General features: G+C 38.7%; 1 protein-coding gene across 21 annotated transcripts in view; it reads left to right on the top strand.

Moving 5' to 3' along the window:
• Positions 1 to 21,085, top strand: part of CAST (calpastatin) — a 251,044-nt gene that overhangs the window by 134,272 nt on the left and 95,687 nt on the right. For 20 of the 21 annotated variants that reach the window (XM_081498794.1, XM_081498793.1, XM_081498796.1 and 17 more), the window contains one exon: positions 8,178 to 8,240. The exons of the other annotated variant lie outside the window; for it this stretch is intronic. In XM_081498794.1, the coding sequence (XP_081354920.1) occupies positions 8,178 to 8,240 (63 nt within the window). The remainder of the gene's footprint in view (positions 1 to 8,177; positions 8,241 to 21,085) is intronic. 21 annotated transcript variants of the gene reach the window in all.

Here is a 21,085-nt window from a genome sequence, read left to right on the forward strand (position 1 = left end):
CAATTTGCATATTGTCTCTTAATTTTTAAAGCTATTTTTTTCAGCTTTAAAAAAAATGTCTTTTACCTAGTTTACTAACCTGGAAAGAGCAAAAGTACTTCTCAAGGAACATTTAGAGGTTTGTGGAAATGCAGTCATCAGTCAAGAATTATTTGTCGGACCACTACCAGAGGACTAGGAAAAAAAAGAATTTAATCTACCATCTGGTTGAGCAGGCAAAATACACATTTATGAAGTAATCAGTAAGCAGGAGCGTATATAATAAAGTGCTGATTCATTTGCTTTACTAAGGAAATAGAAACTTACATGCAACATGAAGATCTGATGTGCCATTAGCAGGACAAGGCTCAGAACTAGTTAGGAAATGCTGGGTTGAATGCAGGGCACTGGATTCCTGCCTTGAGCAATCTGTTTACCCAGGAGGCCCTGAGCTGCCCTGGCCTGTCTGACTTGGGGAAGCTCCCAGGGGTGCTGACTCAGTGGGGTGATTGAAAGAGTAGAAACCTCTACTTCCTGTCATGGTGCCCACAGAACTCCTCTCCAAGCAGTTTCAATCCTAGCTGGGTGTTAGTTTCAGCTGGGGAAGTTCAGGGATGTACATCTGTGCCCAGGATCACCCTAGATAAACTAAATCTGAATCCCCAGACTCTAGCTTAAGCATTTCCAAAAGTGCTTGGGCGTTTGTGACCTGCACTGAAAGATGAGTTGTTGTTCAGTTGCTAAGTCTTGTCTGACTCTTTTCGACACCGTTGATTGCCGCACACCAGGCTTCCCAGTCCTTCACCATCTTCCTGAGTTTGTTCAAGCTCATGTCCATTGAGTCAGTGATGCCATCCAATCATCTCATCCTCTGTCGCCCACTTCTTCTCCTGTCCTCAGTCTTTCCCAGCATCAGGATCTTTTCCAATGAGTTGACCAAAGTACTGGAGCTTCAGCTTTAGCATCAACCCTTCCAATGAATATTCAGGGTTGGTTTCCTCTAGGACTGACTGGTTTGATCTCCTTGCAGTCCAAGGGACTCTCAAGAGTCTTCTCCAACACCACAGTTCGAAGGCATCTATTCTTTGGCACACAGCCTTCTTTATGGTCCAGCTCTCACATCTGTACATGACTACTGGAAAAACCGTTGCTTTGACTATACAGACCTTTGTCAGAAAAGTAATGTCTCTGCTTTTTAATATGCTGTCTAGCTTGGTCATAGCTTTTCTTTCAAGGAGCAACTGTCTTTTAATTTCGTGGCTGCACTCACCATCTGCAGTGATTTTGGAGCCCAAAAAAATAAATCTGTCACTGTTACCATTTTTCCCCCATATATTTGCCATGAAGTGATGTGACCAGATGCCAGAATTTTAGTTTTTTGAATGTTGAATTTTAAGGCAACTTTTCACTCTCCTCTTTCACCTTCATCAAGAGGCTCTTTAGTTTCTCTTTGCTTTCTGCCATTAGTGGTGTCATCTGCATATCTGAGGTTATTGGTATTTCTCCCAGCAATCTTGATTTCAGCTTGTGATTCATCCAGCCTGGTATTTCACATGATGTACTCTGCAAATAAGTTAAATAAGCAGGGTGACCATATACAGCCTTGACGTACTCCTTTCCCAATTTTGAACCAGTCCATTGTTCCATGTCCAGTTTTAACCATTGCTTCTTGACCTGCATACATGTTTCTCGGAGGGCAGGTAAGATGTCTGGTATTCCCATCTCTTTAATATGCTGTCTAGGTTTGCCATAGCTTTTCCTCCATGGAGCAACCCACAGCTAAATGAAGCCTTTCTGATCCTTAAGGAGCACCCCCACCCCACCCTCCCCAGCAAGCCTATGTCTCTGTATGCAGCAGCGGTGCAGTGAGGGAGCTGAGTGGTGTGCACCAGGCTCCATAAGGCTCCAGGATTACCTTTCATTGCTTCTTGATTTTACCACAGCTGTCACTGGACATGCATTGATCTCCATCAGCATTCCCCAAATTGCAGAAGGAAAATCTTCCAGCTGTTTTCACAGAATCTTTATTATTTTCTTAAACAGCTTTATTTGAATATAATTCATAATTTACCCTTTAAAACATACAACTCAGTATTTTTAATATTTTATTATTTTAATATTTTATTATTGAAAGTGAAAGTGAAAGTCGCTCAGTCACGTCTGACTCTTTGTGACCCCATGGGCTATACAGCCTATGGAATTCTCCAGACCAAAATACTGGAGTGCATAGCCTTTCCCTTCTCCAGGGAGTCTTCCCCACCCGGGGATTGAACCTAGGTCTCCTGCATTGCTGGCGGATTCTTTACCAGCTGAGCCACAAGGGAAGCCCCATTTTATCATTAACTCAGTATTACTTAGTATTTTATTAGTACTGAGTACAGGGTTGTCCAAGCATCACTTTAAGGTCGTTTTACAATGTTTTTGTCACCCCCATAAAAGAAACTCAGTACCTTTTTTTTGGTTTTAAATCTAACAGAGGCATTTCAGAAGCACACTAGCTTTTGATGCTCTTTCACAGCTGAACTTAGGCTTACAGAAGCTCAATTTTTGTCTGTCTTCCTTCTCTTTTAATATGGGTAGAAGTTTGAGCTTCATCTCATCCTGTGACATATAGCCTTGTCTCTGAGTGTGTCAGGGTGTATCTGGGTAGCAGTGAGGAGGCGGCCCCAGATGCTGCAGAGTCAAAGCCTGGCGCTGGCATACGTCCTTAGCTGGGTGGGAGCGCAGTGCCAAGCTTCATGGCTCCTTGCTCCTATTGATTTCCTGACACGTTTGTGAGATTGCTAGGGCAGAAAATTGTATGCATATTAATGCTGTCTTCTAGAATGAGGACAAAGGACAGCTATACTTACCAAATATATAGCAATGCCAGGAGGTGGAAACAGGTTGGAAAATTCTTTCTGAAGCAAGACCAAAAAGCCCTTTATCTGATATTTTCTCTGCCTCTAAACTCCTGTCACTCTTGTTCTTTCGTGTGTTTTCATCTTAGCTCCTGGCTTCCGGGGCCTTATCCTGCTAATGAAGTGTCTCCTGCTTTAGGGCTGGCATCCTGCACTTTATGTCTTTGCTCCTGTCCAGCTCCTAAAACATCCTAAAACAAGATAACACTTTGGTGTTGTGTGTCTGATTAATTTCATTAAAAAAAAAAAAAAAAAGAACAGTTTTAGAATAGGAAGGTTTTATCTGGGGTTTGTTGATTTTTTTGCTTTGTTTTCCTTTTAGAGCATTGGATTAAGACTTTCTTGATGGGCATCAAAAGTTTTCTGCTAGCTGTTAACTGGCCCAGTCTCTGGCCTCCAGACTATAACCCATACATGTAGCTGACATGTAGTGGGACTGAGGAGGATCTCACGTTTCACATCCTATTTCTTTATCAATAAAATGACCTGCCAGTTGTGTCCCTAGAGTTTTTTACTGCTATGGCAGTCAGGGAGACCACAGAGAGGAAATGCCCAGTGCTGGGCTCACAAAGGAGATGCTTAGAACATGTTAGTTTCTTTCCACTCTTACAGAAAAGTCCTTCCTGGATATTTCAGGTTTGTGGTTCAGTTCCTGACTCCTTCCCTTTTCCATGTTTCTCTCAGCTCATCCCAACCCATGAACTACATGTAGTGATAGTAGACAAAGGTTTCTTTCTTCACTCTTTGAGACACTTGCCGCAGGTTCCTAAGCTGGATCAAATCTGAAATGTATAATTTCCAAACATTGATTTCACCAGCGGAATGGAAAGTATGTGAAAAGTACACAGTTATTCCATGAATGTAGAGATCAGGCACTTGGAATCTCTCTCAATGAAAAGATAAAACTGATTTTATATCATTAGTAAGCTACTGAATGGACTTCCCTGGTGGCTCAGATGGTAAAGAATCTGCCTGCAGTGCCTGCAGTGTGGGAGACCTAGGTTCGATCCCTGGGTTGGGATGAACCCCTGGAGGAAGGCATGGCACCCACTCCAATATTCTTGCCTGGAGAATCCCCATGGACAGAGGAGACTGATGGGCTACAGCCCATGGGGTTGCAAAGAGTCAGACACGACTGAGCGACTAAGCACGGCGCAACACAAGCTACTGAATATTGAACAGGCTCCAAGAAATGGTCAGGGCAACGATTCATTTATAAAGTTGCTATTTTCTTGGAATTGAATGGCATTAAGTAATTCTTATTAATTCTATTTGTTTTGTTAGAGTGAGGATGTATTGGACTTATGGAGGAAAAAAGTCCTCAATTTAAGGACATGCTTGATAAAATGTTTAGGGGTAAAGTCTCAGGATATCTACAATTTACTTTCAAATGCTGAGACATATACAAGTATATGTAGATTATGTATCTGTCCATAATATATGATGATATAGCAGTATATGGCAACAATGGTTAATAGTAATTGATTCTCAGTGGTGCGACTATGGATATTCATTGTATTTTTCTTTCAACTTTTCTGTATGTTAGGAAATTTTTATAATAAAAAGCCAGGTTAAAAAAACCTGGAAAAATATAATCTTGATAGTTCCTAAAAAATGTTGCCTTTTCACTATGTGATTTTTATTTATATTATTATACTTACTCTACTGAGAGTGAATATTTCTTTTGAAGTTAAAAAATGGAAATTCTTATAGTACATAATTTTTATAATTTGTCATTACAATTCAACATTTTAAAAAGCATTTGCTTTTTTAAAACCTCATTTTGAAAACGTATATTTATAATAGACATTTTAAGCAAAATAAAAACGTTTTTCATATATATATGTATATATATATATCCCTCTCAAACTATTATTTGGAAACTATGTAATTGTGAGGGATTTAGAGCATTTCAGTGGAAGCAAGTAACTGATAATGTTGGTTAATCTGGAGGACTGCAATTTTGAAATACCAGGGTATCAACTTTATAAACATTTTATAGTAAGATATCTATCTACCTTTATTTTAAAGAGAAAAGGCTGTCTGCATGTTTACTGTAGGGTAAATCATAATATATGTTTGCCACCTGAGCATGAAGCAAAGTGGGACCTTGCGGGGAGCATGGAGCCTTGCCCAAGACAAGAGAGAGTTGCCTGTCTGTTTTCTCATTTCTAAAATGGGACTTCACAGGTGGTGCTAGTACAAAGAATCGGCCTGCCGATGCAGAAGACTCAAGAGATGTGGGTTTAGTCCTTGGGTTGGAAAGATCCCCTGGAGGAGGAAATGGCAACCCACTCCAGTATTCTTGTCTGAAGAATCCCATGGAGAGAGGAGCCTGGTGGGCTACAGACCATGGGGTCACAAAGAGTCAGACACAACTGAACGAGTAAGCACATTTCTAAAACGGAGTAATCATACTTCCTAAAAGTAAATGAGGCCATATGTTCAGTATGTATGCTCAAACAGTGGATATTCTTGTGACTAGATATTACCTCTATCTAATCTGAAAATTATATAGAATTGGTGATAAGAAATGAATGTGATATAATGGTTCTAAACTCACCAGTTCTGAAAGGAGACAAATTGAATAAATTTGTGTCATGTAGACCCATCCCTCTCAAATTCTCTCTCCAAATACTGAATAATCCTTCCCTTTTGCTTGCCAGTTATTCTTAAAACTTATCAGTTGCCATCGAGCTCTGACATATATATATGGGCTTTTAAATGGCTCTTGTTTTTTCAAGATTCATTAATTACTCAATACCTATTGCTCTCAACTATGGACAAACTCTTTTTTTTTTTTTTTTAACATACATCACGTCTTCTTTATGCATCATCTGTTGATGGATACAGGTTGCTTCTATGTCTTGGCAATTGTAAATAATGTTGTAAATGTAAACATGAACATTGTTGTTGTTGCTAGGATGAGTCCGACTCTTTTGTGACCCTATGGACTGTAGCCCGCCATGCTCCTCTGTCTGTGCTTCCCTTGTAGCTCAGTTGGTAAAGAATCTGCCTGCAATGCAGGAGACGCGGGTTCAATTCCTGCCTCGGGAAGATCCCCTGGAGAAAGAAATGGCAACCTACTCCAGTACTGCCTGGAGAATCCCATGGACAGAGGAGCCTGGTGGGCTACAGTCCATGGGGGTCGCATGAGCAGGACACAATTTAGCGACTAAACCACCATCACCTCCTCTGTCCATGATGTTTCCCAGGCAGGAATACTGGAGTGGGTTGCCATTCCCTTCTCCAGGGGTGGACAAACTCTTGACTAGGTCATCTGGGTGAAACAAGCCCTGTAGAGAGCTTCATTCACCAAGCTACTGTAGTCTGCTGGCTTTTCTGTGGGCAGAGGTGAGAGGTTTCTGTGAGAGGTTTCTGTTTGGGGAAAGGTTTTCCATTCGTGAAAATGATTTATTTATAGTTTTTATGCAAAGAACTACTGAAAGATTTCACCCACATGTCTAATATTGCTTAGCCTTTTTATTTTACAAAAATATCTGTTGATATGAGTTAAAGAAATATTATCTTGTTTCATTTATCATAGTATATGTGGTTTAGTTGCTAAGTCATGTCCGACTCTTGTGATCCCATGGAGTGTAGCCCGCCGGGCTCCTCTGTCCATGGGATTTTCCAAGCAAGGATACTGGAGTGGGTTGCCATTTCTTTCTCCAAGGGATCTTTGCAAGCCAGGGATCAAACCCAGGTCTCCTGCATTGTAGGCAGATTCTTTAGCGACTGAGCCACCGGGAAACTCTTATCATAGTATAGAGACAATAGATTTACAGTCAGAAAACCAGCTTTGCAAGCTTTTCTTATTTACTGGGTGTACGTCTTTGTGAAAAGCACATCACATGACTTTTATTCTTAATTTTTTTTAATCCATGAAATCACGTGAGCATCTTTTTTTGTATCAGATAAAAATATATATGAAAGTTCCTTGTAAGTAATAAAAAATGATAAACGTTATTATTATTGCTGTTATTGCCATTATTTTTAATTTGAATAACTTAAGTGACCTGCATATCCAGGTTTTGATTACACTTTAGGGAACATAATGGGGTTTTATGTTTCAATTTAACTAAAGATGATTGGGCTAAGACCCAATAGTGAGCTTTTCATTTTCTTATATTTAGGTTCCTTATCCCACTTTCTTGCATATCCCACTTGTATAAGAAATAAAATAATTCTTTGTCACTAATTTTCAGAAACATAAAATATTTTCATTTCTCAAAAAAATTCAAGAATGAGAACTTCCCTGATGGTCCAGTGGTTGGGAGCCTGCCTTCCAGTGCAGGGGGTGGGGATCTGATCCCTGATGGGGCAACTAAGATCCCACATGCCGTGGGGCAACTAAGCCCCACCCCAGCAACTAGAGAGGCCACACACCTCACCTGAGACCCAATGCCACCAAAAATAAATAAAATAAATATTTTTGTAAAAATTCAATAATCTTCATGGCTTCTTTTATCTTATCAAACCAAATAGCATGTAAACTACTTGAAGCTTTTATATACTACATAAAAATACATCCTTGCCAGTGCAGGAGATGTAAGAGCAAGATGCGAATTGGCTCCCTGGATTGGGAAGATCCCCTGGAGGAGGGCATGGCAACCCACTCCAGTGTTCTTGCCTGGAGAATCCTGTGGACAGAGGAGCCTGGCGGGCTGCAGTCCATGGGGTTGCAAAGAGTCAGATGTGACTGAAGTATCCATGTGCAAAAATACTTCCATTCATCACCAGTGTTCTAGTGAGAAAAATAATTCTGTTTCAGGACATAATGAAATTCTAAAGCCATGGGTAATGAACGTTGCAGGTATTGTCTTCCCAATGCACGCTTTATCTTTCTGTGTTGGTAAATAGACAGACAGAACTCCGGAGAATTTCCTCCCTCGAGTTCATGCTGAACTGAGGCTTAAGTAATGACTTCGGCTCAACATGGTCCTCAGACATCTCATCTCCATGAGGAACCAGATGTCTCCTATGCTGGCAATTTGGGCTTTGAAATTCCAGGAGGCATTTTGTAGGAGACAAGATGCCGCCTTGGCACCACCATCAGATCTATGTCTGGTTAATTACAGAGTTACTTTCTGCTTCCCAAATAAATGTCTGTAGCTTCCCTTTATTTTTGAAGGCCACCTATGTCGATGGAGAATTATTAACAGTTCTCAGGAGAAAGATTAAAGGTGTCCTTGTTTTTATAGTCTGTATATTTAGCCCTTTGGGATTAAAGTCACTAGTGTATTATCTTGTATCACCTCCCTCTATTAAATGTTATCTCTTTTAATATTTTTATAGCATGTCAGTGGAAAAGCCAGTGGATCACCTTCCAAGTCAGGAGAAAAGAAAGGATCAGATGAGGTAATTTCTACAATACTGAATTTTCATTTTCTCTTGTTTTTAAATTGTGAATTCTATTGTGAAATAAATAATGAGGTAGCAAATATCTCCTACTAGAATGTTGGCAAATTTAGTTTTAACTAAGCTGCTTCGATGCTGTAAGTGGAAATCATTAAAAATAAAAAGTGTTCCTCAGAGAGGAGCTATTTTCTCTAGAAACAGTTTTCATTTAGGAATAGAACTCAGTTATTTAGGGTGTTGTCTCTATAGGAATTGGTGAATCTTAACTGTTTGTTTGTTTTTTTAAACAAAAACATACAGAAGGGAAACCAAATGCTATTGTTGAAAAGGAAATCTTTTTTTATGAGAGTCATCGTGAAAGGAGAACAGTGATAACCTGGATTAAACTAGTCATTCAGGTTCATAAACAAAAGGGAGAGAAAAGGACTATTTTATTTGGATCCATCCTGTGGAAATACTAGTGAAAGCAAACCTCACTTTGAGATGGGTTGTTTTTGAGTCCGTAAATTTCTCCTTTCACTGAACGATATCCCATTATGTGCATGATCAGCATCGTCTGGTCTCCATGGAAAGGTCGTGTGAAAGTCCTATCCTCTGAAAGGGTCCTAGGCTTGCTTCCTTTTGCTGCTTTTTACATTTTAAATCTCAATGGAACATTCATCTTCATTCACTAGAAATAATTATCATCATTCACCCCAGTTTGTAAAAGAGCCAGGTCCTGAAAGGTACCTGGAAATTTAGAAAGCATAAAGTAACCATTTTGTTTTTCTCTCTTATTAACATGCTTCCAGAAATCTAGCTTCTCTTTCTGCTTATTTTCTGCAGTTTTGAAATAGTCAATATATTTTAGTATATTCAGTATGAAGGGGGTCGTTATGACTAGAACCTTCTATGAATTCTGCACTAAAGTTTAGTCCTCAGCTGTCTACTATTGTTTCCATCACCAACATCCAAGTCAATATAATTTAGATTATTTCTTACCATGCAAATCTGCAGTGAATATTTTTGTTTCCATGGAAGAAAAATTTCTTTACAACATAAAAATAAACTTTTTTATTAAAGTTTTATCCTGGCTCTTATTATTAAATTATTTAAATATTAAATTAGTTAAATTATTTAAATTTTTTTTCCATAGAACAAGCCAACTTTTACTAGCATGAAGATCTATGTACATAGTATCACTCAGTTCCCCTGTCAATCCTACTCTTTAAATATATTCCCAGATAAGTCATCTATCAAATAGGTTTCCTGTTGAATAAAGAGACAGCTATAGTGTCCCTTTATTGTCCAGATCAGGAAATAATGTTTTTAGATGTTATTCTTTATGTTAATATTTATCAAGTTTAAAATATTTGCATAAGAAAGGAAATCTTCCAGTGCAATCAAGTGTATAGTGACCTAGTTCTAAGAATCCTAGTTCTTAGAGGATTATTCTCAACAATTACGTTTTCATGTGGAAGCTTAAATATTATGTCTTCAATGTACAGATATTGTTGGTTAAGGCAGCAGCTGCTCACCCAGTGTTAGATCTCTTCTAATATCTGGACTGTAAAATGCCTCATTTTCATTTTTATAAAGGGCTTGGGAAAATTGATAAGGAGTCCTGTTATCAGTACCACCAGAGGAGAATTCAAGACTTCTGTGTCTGTGTGATGGCTCTGCTTGCAGTTCTTTGAAACTGAAAGGCTGAGCTTCCATCTCAGGAGAAGAAAGAAAGAATTTTTCCTTTTTTTTATCAGCAGTTCAAGCAAGTCTGACATTGTTTCACAACACATCTGGGAATTTCAGATTCACAACTCTTGCTTTTGTGCCAGAACCCTGGTCATCTGGGTCTGTTCTGCTCCACCCCAGCTGGCTGACAGAGAGAGGAGAGCCAGGCTTTGCCCTGCTCCCGTGACATAAATCACTGCAAGGATTCAGATAGCCTGAGACTGAAGACTGCTTATTATCTCTCCAAATTCTGCCCATATCTATTTGATAGTGTGGCTGGATGTGTAGGTGGAATCATCTAGTGGTTTAGTTATATTTCCAATGTGGGTCTGTCTCCAAGGAGTCTCTAATTCTTTATGTCATGAATGACGTATTATGGCCCTGGGGACAATTCAAGGAAATCATCCATTAGGCATTATTTTTACTTTATGTTCATGATTATAAAACCACGCGTAGTCTGGACTTGTCATCTGCCCTGCCTACCACCCACAGCCAGTTACTATCCTCTTAAGATTACTAGAGAAAGATTTCCTAAAACTGATTCTTTCTCACAAATGCTTTCTTATCTACTGTTCTGTTGAACAAGAAGTAAGATTATGAAGCTTAGTAGGGGGTTTTGGTTATCCCATTTTCAAACTAGCATCTATCTCCAAAGGGTAAACAGCTTGTTGTCCCCAAGCATATGCAAACACACTGGTTAAGCTTCCAAGGACTAACCTAGGTCTTTTAAACAGTCAGTTTGAAAACATGCTTTCTCTGCTCAGGGGTACTTCTCAGTGCCTTTCATTTGGAGGTACAAGAGAAAGGGTACAGAGAAGGGCTTTGGGAAGATTTAACCAGGAGTAAAACTGATTAGGATTAGACAAGACCCATTATTATATTGTCATAGGTAAAAATACCTGGGGATGAATGCAGCTGTGTGAATTTCAGAGTTCTTTCTCTCCTGCTACCATAAATGGTTTTTACTTATCTTGAATATAACCCCTATACACCCACTAAGTGATCCTAGGATGTCTGCAGTTATTTTAATAGACTCTTGCAACTAAAATATCATTTGTCTTGTTGCATTTGCAATATAAAGGCTTGAGGATGGAGTTGAGTAAGTTTCTTTGAAAATGTATGTTTTGTTTTTTGTGACAATTGTTAAGATCTTAAGTCCTTCTCAGGTGTAGCGGAACTATAAGACCAACAGTTGAATGGACTAAAAAAAATAAAGATAAGATGACTACAGAGTAGGAAAAAGAAAAATGAAAACATTTAGCAGCACCTTTAAATACAGTGCAACAAAGTAGTCTTTCCAAACCTGCAATCAAATCTATTTCAAGTGTTTGACTGACACATCTGACCATCCTGGGGGAGTGTGAGCATCTTAGCAGCATATTTCCATGACGTCCTGAAAAATAGAATTTAAGACATGTGATGCACACGATCTCACCAAGCCTGTTTTAAGGACTTCAGGTTTAATAATGGATATATTTTTATGGGTAAAGAAAGGGAGATGTATAGAGTCGAAATTGTGCCTTAAAGGTATATGATAGATTCTCTTTACCATAACAGCTTTGGTGGTATTCTTTTCCTCAGTGTGTTTACCTCTCCTCCTTCTAAAGTCCATGAATTACTCCAACATTTTAAAATTTCTTTCTAACACATTTTTTCTTTTGATGAGATTAGTCTTTTTTAATCACAAAAGTTATATGTACTTGTGAAAAGAGGAAGTATTACCCAGTCTTACCACTTAAGTTATCACTGCTGATACAAAATTTTGTGTGTACTCTTAAATCATCATGATAATATTATATGTTCATAGTTATTATATATACTGATTTTTGTAGCTTTTTAATAACGATGCATCTCTTATGTATCATTATTGAAACATTTCAATATGTTTCTTCTAAAGAAAACTTAGAAGGTATCAAAAATTTTAGAGAAAAAACACTGTCATCTAGAATTCCAGCCCCTAGAAAGATGGCCACTATTTCCATCTTCCTTCATCTTTTTTCTATGTGTGTTAGCGTTAGTCACTTAGTCTTGTCCTACTCTTTGCGATCCCATGGACCACAGTCCACCAGGATCCTCTGTCCATGGAATTGTCCAGGCAGGAATACTGGGATAGGTTGCCATTCCCTTCTCCAGGGGATCTTCCTGACCCACGGATCTAACCTGGGTCTCCTACATTGCAGGCAGATTCTTTACCATCTGAGCCACCAAGGAAGCCGTAGTTTATGTTTAAGCTGAGATAACAAAGGAACATTACTAGACTAAAAGGGCCTAGACTAAAGATGATAAACAATGTGCTTTGTGATAGAAAAATACTTTCAATTGAAAGGAGTCATCATTGTGTATGGCTTTTAAATACATGGGGTTTTCCAGGTGGCGCTAGTGGTAAAGAACCTGCCTGCCAAAGTAGGAGACATAAGAGATGCTGGTCCACCCCTGGGTCGGGAAGATCCCCTGGAGAAGGGAATGGCAACCCACTCCAGTGTTCTTGCCTGGAGAATTCCACGGACAGAGGAGCCTGGTGGGCTACAACCCATGAGGTCACAAAGAGTCGGACACGACTGAGCGACTAACACTTCCACTTTTAAATACATAGAAAATCGTATTTAAGTATCTTGGCATTTCATATCATATTTAATCTGGTTATTATTTTGTGCCGTGTGTTTGAGAGAGGAAAACATGTTTCTTGTTAACAAGTGTTCTGGGACAGTGTTCCCGCCAGCAAGCGATAAAGCCGTCCTTAGCAAATTCTGGAAGAGTGCCACAGCAAATGTTATTTTAAGGGGTGTTAAGTCATTACAATCTCATGTCCATTTTAATTGTGGGGACTTGATTGTGCTGGACAAGTTCATGTCCCAGTGCCAAGAAGGAGGCCACACTGAAAAGGTGCCCCAAGGGCAGTCCCCGGCTGTCTTACTTGGAGATCCAGGACTGCTGGGTGTCCGATTTGGAAGGCTAAACTCACTGAAGGAAATCCCCAAATCCTTTTCAATTGCAGTTTCCCATTTTTATTTTTTATTCTAAATTTAGAGGGTTTTTTTCATTAACTAGAATATTTTTAAGATAATTTATTTTTCAGTGAAGGCACATGGATGGTGATTTTTTGCATCTGTGCAGATCCTAAGGATGTTTTTCTGCTGGCCTTCACTCAAGATGCTACTACAAAATTGTACATTTTGGGGTAACAGTTCTGTTCCCTTAAAATTTCATACCTGTTGCTCCACAGTTTTCTGACTTGTGCTATAGAAAAGATGTCTGAGGGAGCCTAATTGTTATTTATTTTTAGAGAACTTGTTTTTCTTGCTTTGGTGTATTTGTGATTTCTTTTTCTTTTATTCTTACAATTTTAAAAAATTGCCAGGATGTGCCTACATGTGTGCTTATCTATTAATTTTTCCTAGAATGTCTATTATTTAATTATTGCTCTTATTTCAGTTCCTTTTTAAACATACATATAGTTCTGAGACCAGACATTCATTAGTCGCCTACCTCAGCTTTCTCTTTGACCTTTACCTTTGTATTCTGTGAGAGTTTCTGAAGTTTATCCCCCATATTTTTAATTTCTGTCATTTAAATTCTGCTCCTTGAAACTTCCCATAAGATTTAAATTTTGCCTTTTGTCCCTGTTGCATTGTACCCCTCTCTAATCTAATCGTCCCTCATGTCTCCCTGTGTTTCACTCTGTTATTTTCCTATCTCCATCTTCTCTGCGTCTGTGGCTTTCTACTTGGGTTCCATGGAGGCAACGCCATCTTGTTTCCTATTAAGGATGCAGACAGACTTCTTTTCTGAAATTTTCTTCTTGTAGTATATCATTTTATGAGATTTACTGTCTCAGTCTTCAGGAAAATGGCATCTTTCTTGACTGTTTTCCTTTGGTTTTTCATCTTCTTTTATCTGATTAAATGTCTTTTTTGGAACTCAGGCAAGGCCTAGGAGGCCAAAGTTTTTCTGCAAACCAGAGGCAGGTGGAGGATGTGGTGAGGAGGTGGGAGGTGGTCTTTCCCGGGAAGCCTCCACAGGGTCCTGCTCAGTTACTGTCAGGGTGGAGATTTTACCTCGTTTTGGCAATTCCCTGACTTCATTTGTTGTTGAGTCAAATTCCACCCTCTTCTGTAAGAAGATGAGTAGAACCTGCTGTTGAGATTACTTTATAGTAGGAATTCCTGAGGTGGTCTCCTAATGACTCTCTTTCGCGTCTTGAATCCAGTCTCCCCTTTTCTAGTTTCCTTCGGATATAACCTATGAAGTAGGCTTTCATTGCAGACGCTGTTCTGTTTATTAACTGTGTGTAGTTCCTTGTGAGTTTCAACAGAAGGACTTGAGGTTTAGGAATTTGGGAGCATTCCTTGTCTCCTCTTTTCTGGAATTTCTCGGAGTGGTTTCTGGTGCGTTTGCCTCCTTCTGTGTGTATGTCATCATGACATACTTCAGGTACTGCTTGCCTTTCAGTGACTGGTGCTTGTTTACATAGGTAATAGAATTTGTATTTTCTTATGTGGAGCCTGCCATATGGGTCTTCATGAGCCATCGATGGATTTAAATTCAAAACCTACGGTTAGAATACCAGCCATTATGTAGCCATTCAAACAGCCTGTTTATCTGAAGACATGTTTTCAGGTTGAATTCTGAGAAAAACACAGGGAGTTTCTCAGATTCAGGACAAAAACTCTTTGCCATCTTGAGAACACAGTGAGAGCATCTTCTTTTCCACGTGCCGTGGAAGCGTTGAAAAGCCACACTCCCAGCGCAGTTAGCCCGCCCCCAGTCCACGGCGCCCACAGAGGCAGCACTTTGCGGTTGCAGAGAACAGGCCCTGGAGTCCCCTCGTGTGGGCTTGTCCCCAGCTCTGCAGCTGCCTAGCTGGGTGTTCTTAGGCGGATTACTTTGCCTCACTAAGGGTACCTTTCTCATGTGTCCCATGGAGACGGTGATAGGTTCTACCTGAGTTAGTGTGAAGATCAATGAGACCAAGCAAACGAAGTGTCTGCCACAGTGCCTGGGACATGCGAAGGTGTTAGCTGCTGTAATTGTTATTATTATTACTGCTGTTATTACTTTTACTAGGCAATGAGGGGAACTTGTTTGGCAATTGCTTTAGAGCCAGGACTCAAATTCTTTTGTTGACTATAGATTGCCAAGCCTTTCCCCTTAAAAAAGGAAGGAAGTTTGGTAGTTCATTAAGCTTAGTAGTCTTTTTTGTTTCAAAACAGCTCTGTAACACCCAGAAATATATGCCAGTTGCTAGAAAATACAGTCCCTCTGTAACCAAGAACATGAAAATAATTTTCCGTTAAATTAAGAATCTGTGATATACAAAATGTTATATAAGTAGTAGGGAATGACTACTAAAAATAGTTATTATTATTATTATTGCACTTTGGAGTAGTGAGCCTAACTGCCTAAGATCTTAGGTCCTACCAAAATTGTCTCTGAAGACTATACCTTATAGCATAGGAAATTAGAATCAAAATTAAAAAAATATCAAAGGAATAGAAGTTAAATTTCTCGACTTTAGAATAGATCTTAAGTCCTGGAAGCCCGAGGGACAAATCAATTAAATATTAATCCTGAAATCTCGTTTTAACATTTATATTTTTTTCAGTCTTCTCTCTAAACTTTATTAGCTTCTAAAAGATAATGGAATGACTGATTCAAAAGGGAGGATGACCTAAAATTGTGCCCATAGCAAGAAACCTTTATCATTTAAGGACTGAATATGTATGATTCTTGTCATAAAGTCAGTAATATTTTATCATATATAATGTACACAATAACTTGTTAAGACCTTCCAAAAACAGTTCACTTGTGAAGTCAAAACCTCTTAGCATCATAAATTAGTCTTTTATATTTCAATCAGCAGTATTACAGAGTGCTTAGTAAATGTGTAGAGCACTGTTCAGTTCAGTTCAGTTCAGTTGCTCAGTTGTGTCCAACTCTTTGCGACCCCATGAATCGCAGCACAACAGGCCTCCCAGTCCATCACCAACTCCCAGAGCTTACTCAACCTCACGTCCTTTGAGTCGGTGATGCCATCCAACCATTTCATCCTCTGTCGTCCCCTTCTCCTCCTGCCTTCAATCTTTCCCAGCATCAGGGCCTTTTCCAATGAGTCAGTTCTTCACATCAGGTGGCCAAAGTATTGGAGGTTCAGCTTCAGCATCAGTCCTTCCAATGAATATTCAGAACTGATTTCCTTTAGGATGGACTGGTTGGATCTCCTTGCAGTCCAAGAGACTCTCAAGAGTCTTCTCCAACACTGCAGTTCAAAAGCATCAATTTGTTAGTATCATAAAAATTTATTTTAAACTTTGTTCCTCATCTCCTAGGACATTACGTGAGATTATGCAGTATTTCTCAAGTTTAAGTATGCCTATGAATCACCTGGAGATAGTATGAGAAATTCAGACTCCTGGGCCCAGATCAGGATGCGATCAGGCTTTCAGTATTTTTACCAGTCATCTCAGGTGACTCTTCTGACAGTGGTCTTCTGAGCACATTTCGAGTAACACAGATAATTCTTACAGAGCTCATAATGCAGTTCCTGACAAATAGGAGCTTTTCTTCCTTTCTCATTTCCTTTTCTTTTTAAAATGCCTGCCCGCCCCACCCCATCCCTCAGCCATCTCCTGTCTCCAGGTCCTGGGCACAGCGTGGCTCTGAAGCACACTGAGGGTACTGTGGTTTCAAGGGGTCATTGGACCACACGGGAGGCTTTGGTTGCAGGGAGCCGATGCAATCTCTGTTTCTTCCTTCTCCTAGAACTTGCTCCTTCAACTCTTCCCTCATTCCTTTTGTTGTTGCTGTTGAGTCACTAAGTCACGTCCCATTCTTTTTTTCTTTTTACTCCTTATTTAATGACTCCTCTTTACCTGATGTTTCAGTTTAGTCTCCTTCATCATGAACTATTTTACAATATTTCTTTTGAAGCTGCTCAAGCTCCCATTCCATCTTCCTTTTTAACCCCCATTGCCAAAATTCTTGGTTGAAATTATTGAAGAAAAGAGTGTGGAGAAAGAAGAGAGAAACTAAAAGCAAATGTTAGTAAATGGCTACCTGCAGGAGGTAGGAAGGAGACACCAGTGAACGAGTCAAAGAAGCAGCAACTAAAAGGGTTGGGGAGCCTGGATGTTGCCGGGTCATGGGTGGAAAGGCTGGAAGGAGCATCTAAGCTGGTGATAGACCTGGGACTGAGGGCTGAGGCAGCTTTCTTGTTTGGAGATTGGGATATAGTAGGTTCACTTGAGAGCTGTTTCTGTTATGAGCCAGAGGCTGCTGAGTCAGTGGAGATTCTGCACCGATGACTCTTTTCTTCTGGAGATTCTGCACCGATGACTCTTTTCTTCTGGTGTACGTGCACTTATACAGTGAGCATCAGATAAAACAAAACAAAACAAAAGTTTAAATCAGTGTTTATTTACACAGAAAGAGATAAGTATTGCCAAGATGTACATGGTACAGATTTCTTGGATTGCTTGCTAGGTGTTTATAGGTAAACACATTCATTTATCAGTTGAACAATATCAAATAAGAAAGACATTATTTGGGAAGAGCTCAGGAATGAATTCTACACATATGTTTATCTTAATCATTAGGACTGTGGACTTTGTGGTTGGTTTTTCATGTTCTCTTTCTTTTTCAAATCAAGTCTCTAGATTCCTAAGTGGTCTAATTTGAGCTCAAGGTATGTAATGTTTGGACTTCAGTACCTTCCAGAAATATATCACTCTGAAGTCTGCAAAATACAGTCTCAAAGAAAACACTTTTCTTACAGGAAACTGAGAGCTAAAGTGATCTCATGTTCACATGCCAATTTTGGTTTCACTTAGTGCTTGGGATAAAAATTACTTCTCTGAATGCAATTTTGTTACTTTTTTTTTTTTTCCCTGCTTACCTTCTTAAAACACTGAGTTTACTCAGTAAGGTCTGAAACCATGCATCTATTTCCCTGAAAAATGAAAGCTGAATACACAGTTGAATGACTGATTTTTAAAATAATGAGGATTCCTTCTACCAGCTATGTGATGAGACATTGCTGAACTATTTGTTAGATAAGACCTGGTGATAGCTGCCTAACTTTAAAAAATAGGATTCAGGGGACACCCAGTGGTTAAAAGGAGGAAATTCCTTGCTGAGGTGCAGTGTTCAGTTGGAATAAGTATTTCTTGTCTCAGCAGTCAAAATATTGATGCATTGCTGATTTTGTCTTTCTGAATGAGCATATGTTAGCTGTATGTGTGTGCTTTAAGAAGAAAGGGCCTTGGTTTTGACATTTATATGAATTTCTTCAAGTATTTGAAAACTTACAAATTATAAGGTTACAAATGTTAGAAATATGATTAAACTTTTTTTAATGAAGACATAATAATATTAAGAAATGCGAAATAAGTGACCTAGAGTCATAAATAAGAAAAACAATTAAAAATTTTTGATCCAGAAATTCCACTTCTAGAAATTTGTTTCAGATACATAATCAGAGGTGTACTCAATACCTGTGTACCAAGATATTCACCATAGCTTTATTTATAGTAATAACAAACGAGAGAAACAAACATACAGCTTTAATGAGTTGATGAAGTTAAAAGTACAAAAATAGTGAGCAAGGCATCTTTAATATCATGCTTTGAAGAACATTTAACAATGGAGGAAAATGTTTATGTTAGGTAAAAAGCAATGATGAAAGACCAATAATTCCATGTATTTAACAAATTGTGCATATTTTGTATTTGCATAAAAATAGAAAAATAACTGAATGTAGTTGTCTTGATTGGCAAGATTTCTAGAAATTTATAGTTTCTTCTTTATACTTTTCTCTTTATTCTAAACTTATTTTTTTAAATTAGATGGAAAAGAACAATAAACAGCATAGATAATAAAAGGATAATGGAAGAAAGTGCTTTAACAATGATCATAAATAATCTGTGCATCTGTCTGCTTAGAGCTTGAAGGGAGAAATGTTTTATGTGTCTTTTTCCTTTGGAACCTTCAAGAGATGTTTCCAGAGTAAAGCTGCTGCTGCTCCCCTGTGTGTGTGTGTGTGTGTGTGTGTGTGTGTGTGTGTGTGTGTGTGTGTGTGTGTGTGTACACACATGTGTTTGGCTAGAAGCGCATCTCTTATACATGGACAGAGAATCAGGATTTAAGCACTACGGCAGCACAGAGGGCAAGGATTGTTCGTTATTTTTAGTTTACGGTCCTTTTGAAATCCAATGAAAACTAATTGTTTTCTCTGAAAATAACACATGTATATGAATATAAGAATCAAAAAAAGTGACATACAACTTACATAGGTTCAGAGATGCACACCATCCCTACCTAGGACAGGGGGAGGAATCTTAGTGAGTAGCTATGTTTAGGAGGTATCATCTAATGTTTTCCCAGTTGGACTAGTGTTGACATCTGAAATTCCGCCACTAGTAACTTCCTTAACCTCTGAATTAAGGATTGCCTTCCTGTGCGTCCTCTTTTAAATTGTAGATATTCGTAGGAGGGATAATATATTAATTATTAACACCTCGGTGAGAAGTAGTTTAATAAGAGAGAAAGCAAATTATGTAAGCACTATCTTTATAGATTTGATAAAGGTAGTAGAGAACTAGTGATGATTTGGTATTGAACATATGTAGGGGTTACACACACACACACACATATCCCTTACAACAACCCCATTCTCCTGATGAGAAAATTGAGGCACAACTTGATTAAATAACCTGTCCAAGGTCACACAGTTATATCATAGTGGAGCCCAGGATGGAACTCATTTTCCAGAGTCTGTACTCTTAACTAGTATCCAAAACTGTTCATAAAGTTATCTATTTTAAAAATTCTGCCTAATGCTGACTCCATAGACTTCCTTATGGCTGTTGTCAGTTTTAACTCACTTCTCTGATACTTCATTGCCTTCTTTCTTCCTCAAGCCCTTTTTTTACTTGAAAGATCTTAAAGCAAGGTTAAATCACTCCATTCCCTCGGCTCTAAACTGTAAGGAAGTGTAAGGACAGCTGCTCCCTCCTCGTGGATAGGAAGTGGGGCCCCAGGGAAACAATCCCAACACAAGTATTGTGGGAGAAGGAAGTGTCCTCCCAGCTCCCTGTCAGCACGGCCGCCTCAGACTAGAGAGGCCTGAGCTCGACCCCGAGGACTGCTGCCTGGAGATCGTGAAGGGCACTGAGGAGTCAGGAAACAAGACTCCATGGAGGCCACCATAGCATGAGTTACTAAGGCTGTTGTGGATGGGATGATTCATTCACTGAGTGAATTTCTGTGTAATAGGTTATGAGTTAATCTTAGGACTTATCATTGTGACCTATTTAGCAGTGTTTCGCAGGGGACTGACTTATCCTATTTACTGAACTGTGTTTGGGGTAACACCATTTATACATGTTTCTGTAGTGAAAGCAACTTGTATTTATCTGTAGACTTCTTACAACCATGGTGTAAAAGAACATTTGTGAATAAAAGTCACAGCCTTATAATTGCTAGTATTGGGGAATCTGTCTCTCCTTGGAAAGAATCTTTTTCTAAATACTGTTTTCCAATAAAGCATGTGTTTTCATGGGGAAACACAATATTTGCTTTCCATTTTATGGGGTGACTTAACTAATGGAACTGACTTGTCAACAAAAATGTCAAAATACATATTTTAATGAGAGTTCTTATCCTGAAAAATACTACATTTCAACAAGCCTAAGACACCACTGATCTAAAAATGCGCTGATTAGAAAATGCTAAGAAAGAAAGAAAACTATCAACTAATCTCTGACCAAAGCTTTATATTGATTTTAAGATGTGTCAGTATGCAACAGGAAAGAAAATGGTGACTTAAAATCAATAAAATTCAGTAGTAACTTGAAAACTTATGTAATTAAGAAGTCCGTTGTTCAAATAATTCTGAAACTAATTTCACTTTTGCATTCAGAACACAAAACTGTTTCATATCCCCCTTCAATATTTTTTTCATTAAATCACTATTTTTCATTTTGATAGCCTTGCCATATTTATCAGATATGAATCTGATTAACTTCCGGTAGCTTCAAACACTTAAATTGACATTTAGAGGATAAATATTTGTTTTGCTTTTAAGGATAATCAGATGATGTGTTGCAGACCATTCAACATACAGGATTTTTAAAACAGCT

This window comes from Giraffa tippelskirchi, chromosome 6 (assembly GCF_054371585.1).
Source record: "Giraffa tippelskirchi isolate mGirTip1 chromosome 6, T2T-mGirTip1v1.2.pri, whole genome shotgun sequence".
NCBI classification, from domain to species: domain Eukaryota; kingdom Metazoa; phylum Chordata; class Mammalia; order Artiodactyla; family Giraffidae; genus Giraffa; species Giraffa tippelskirchi.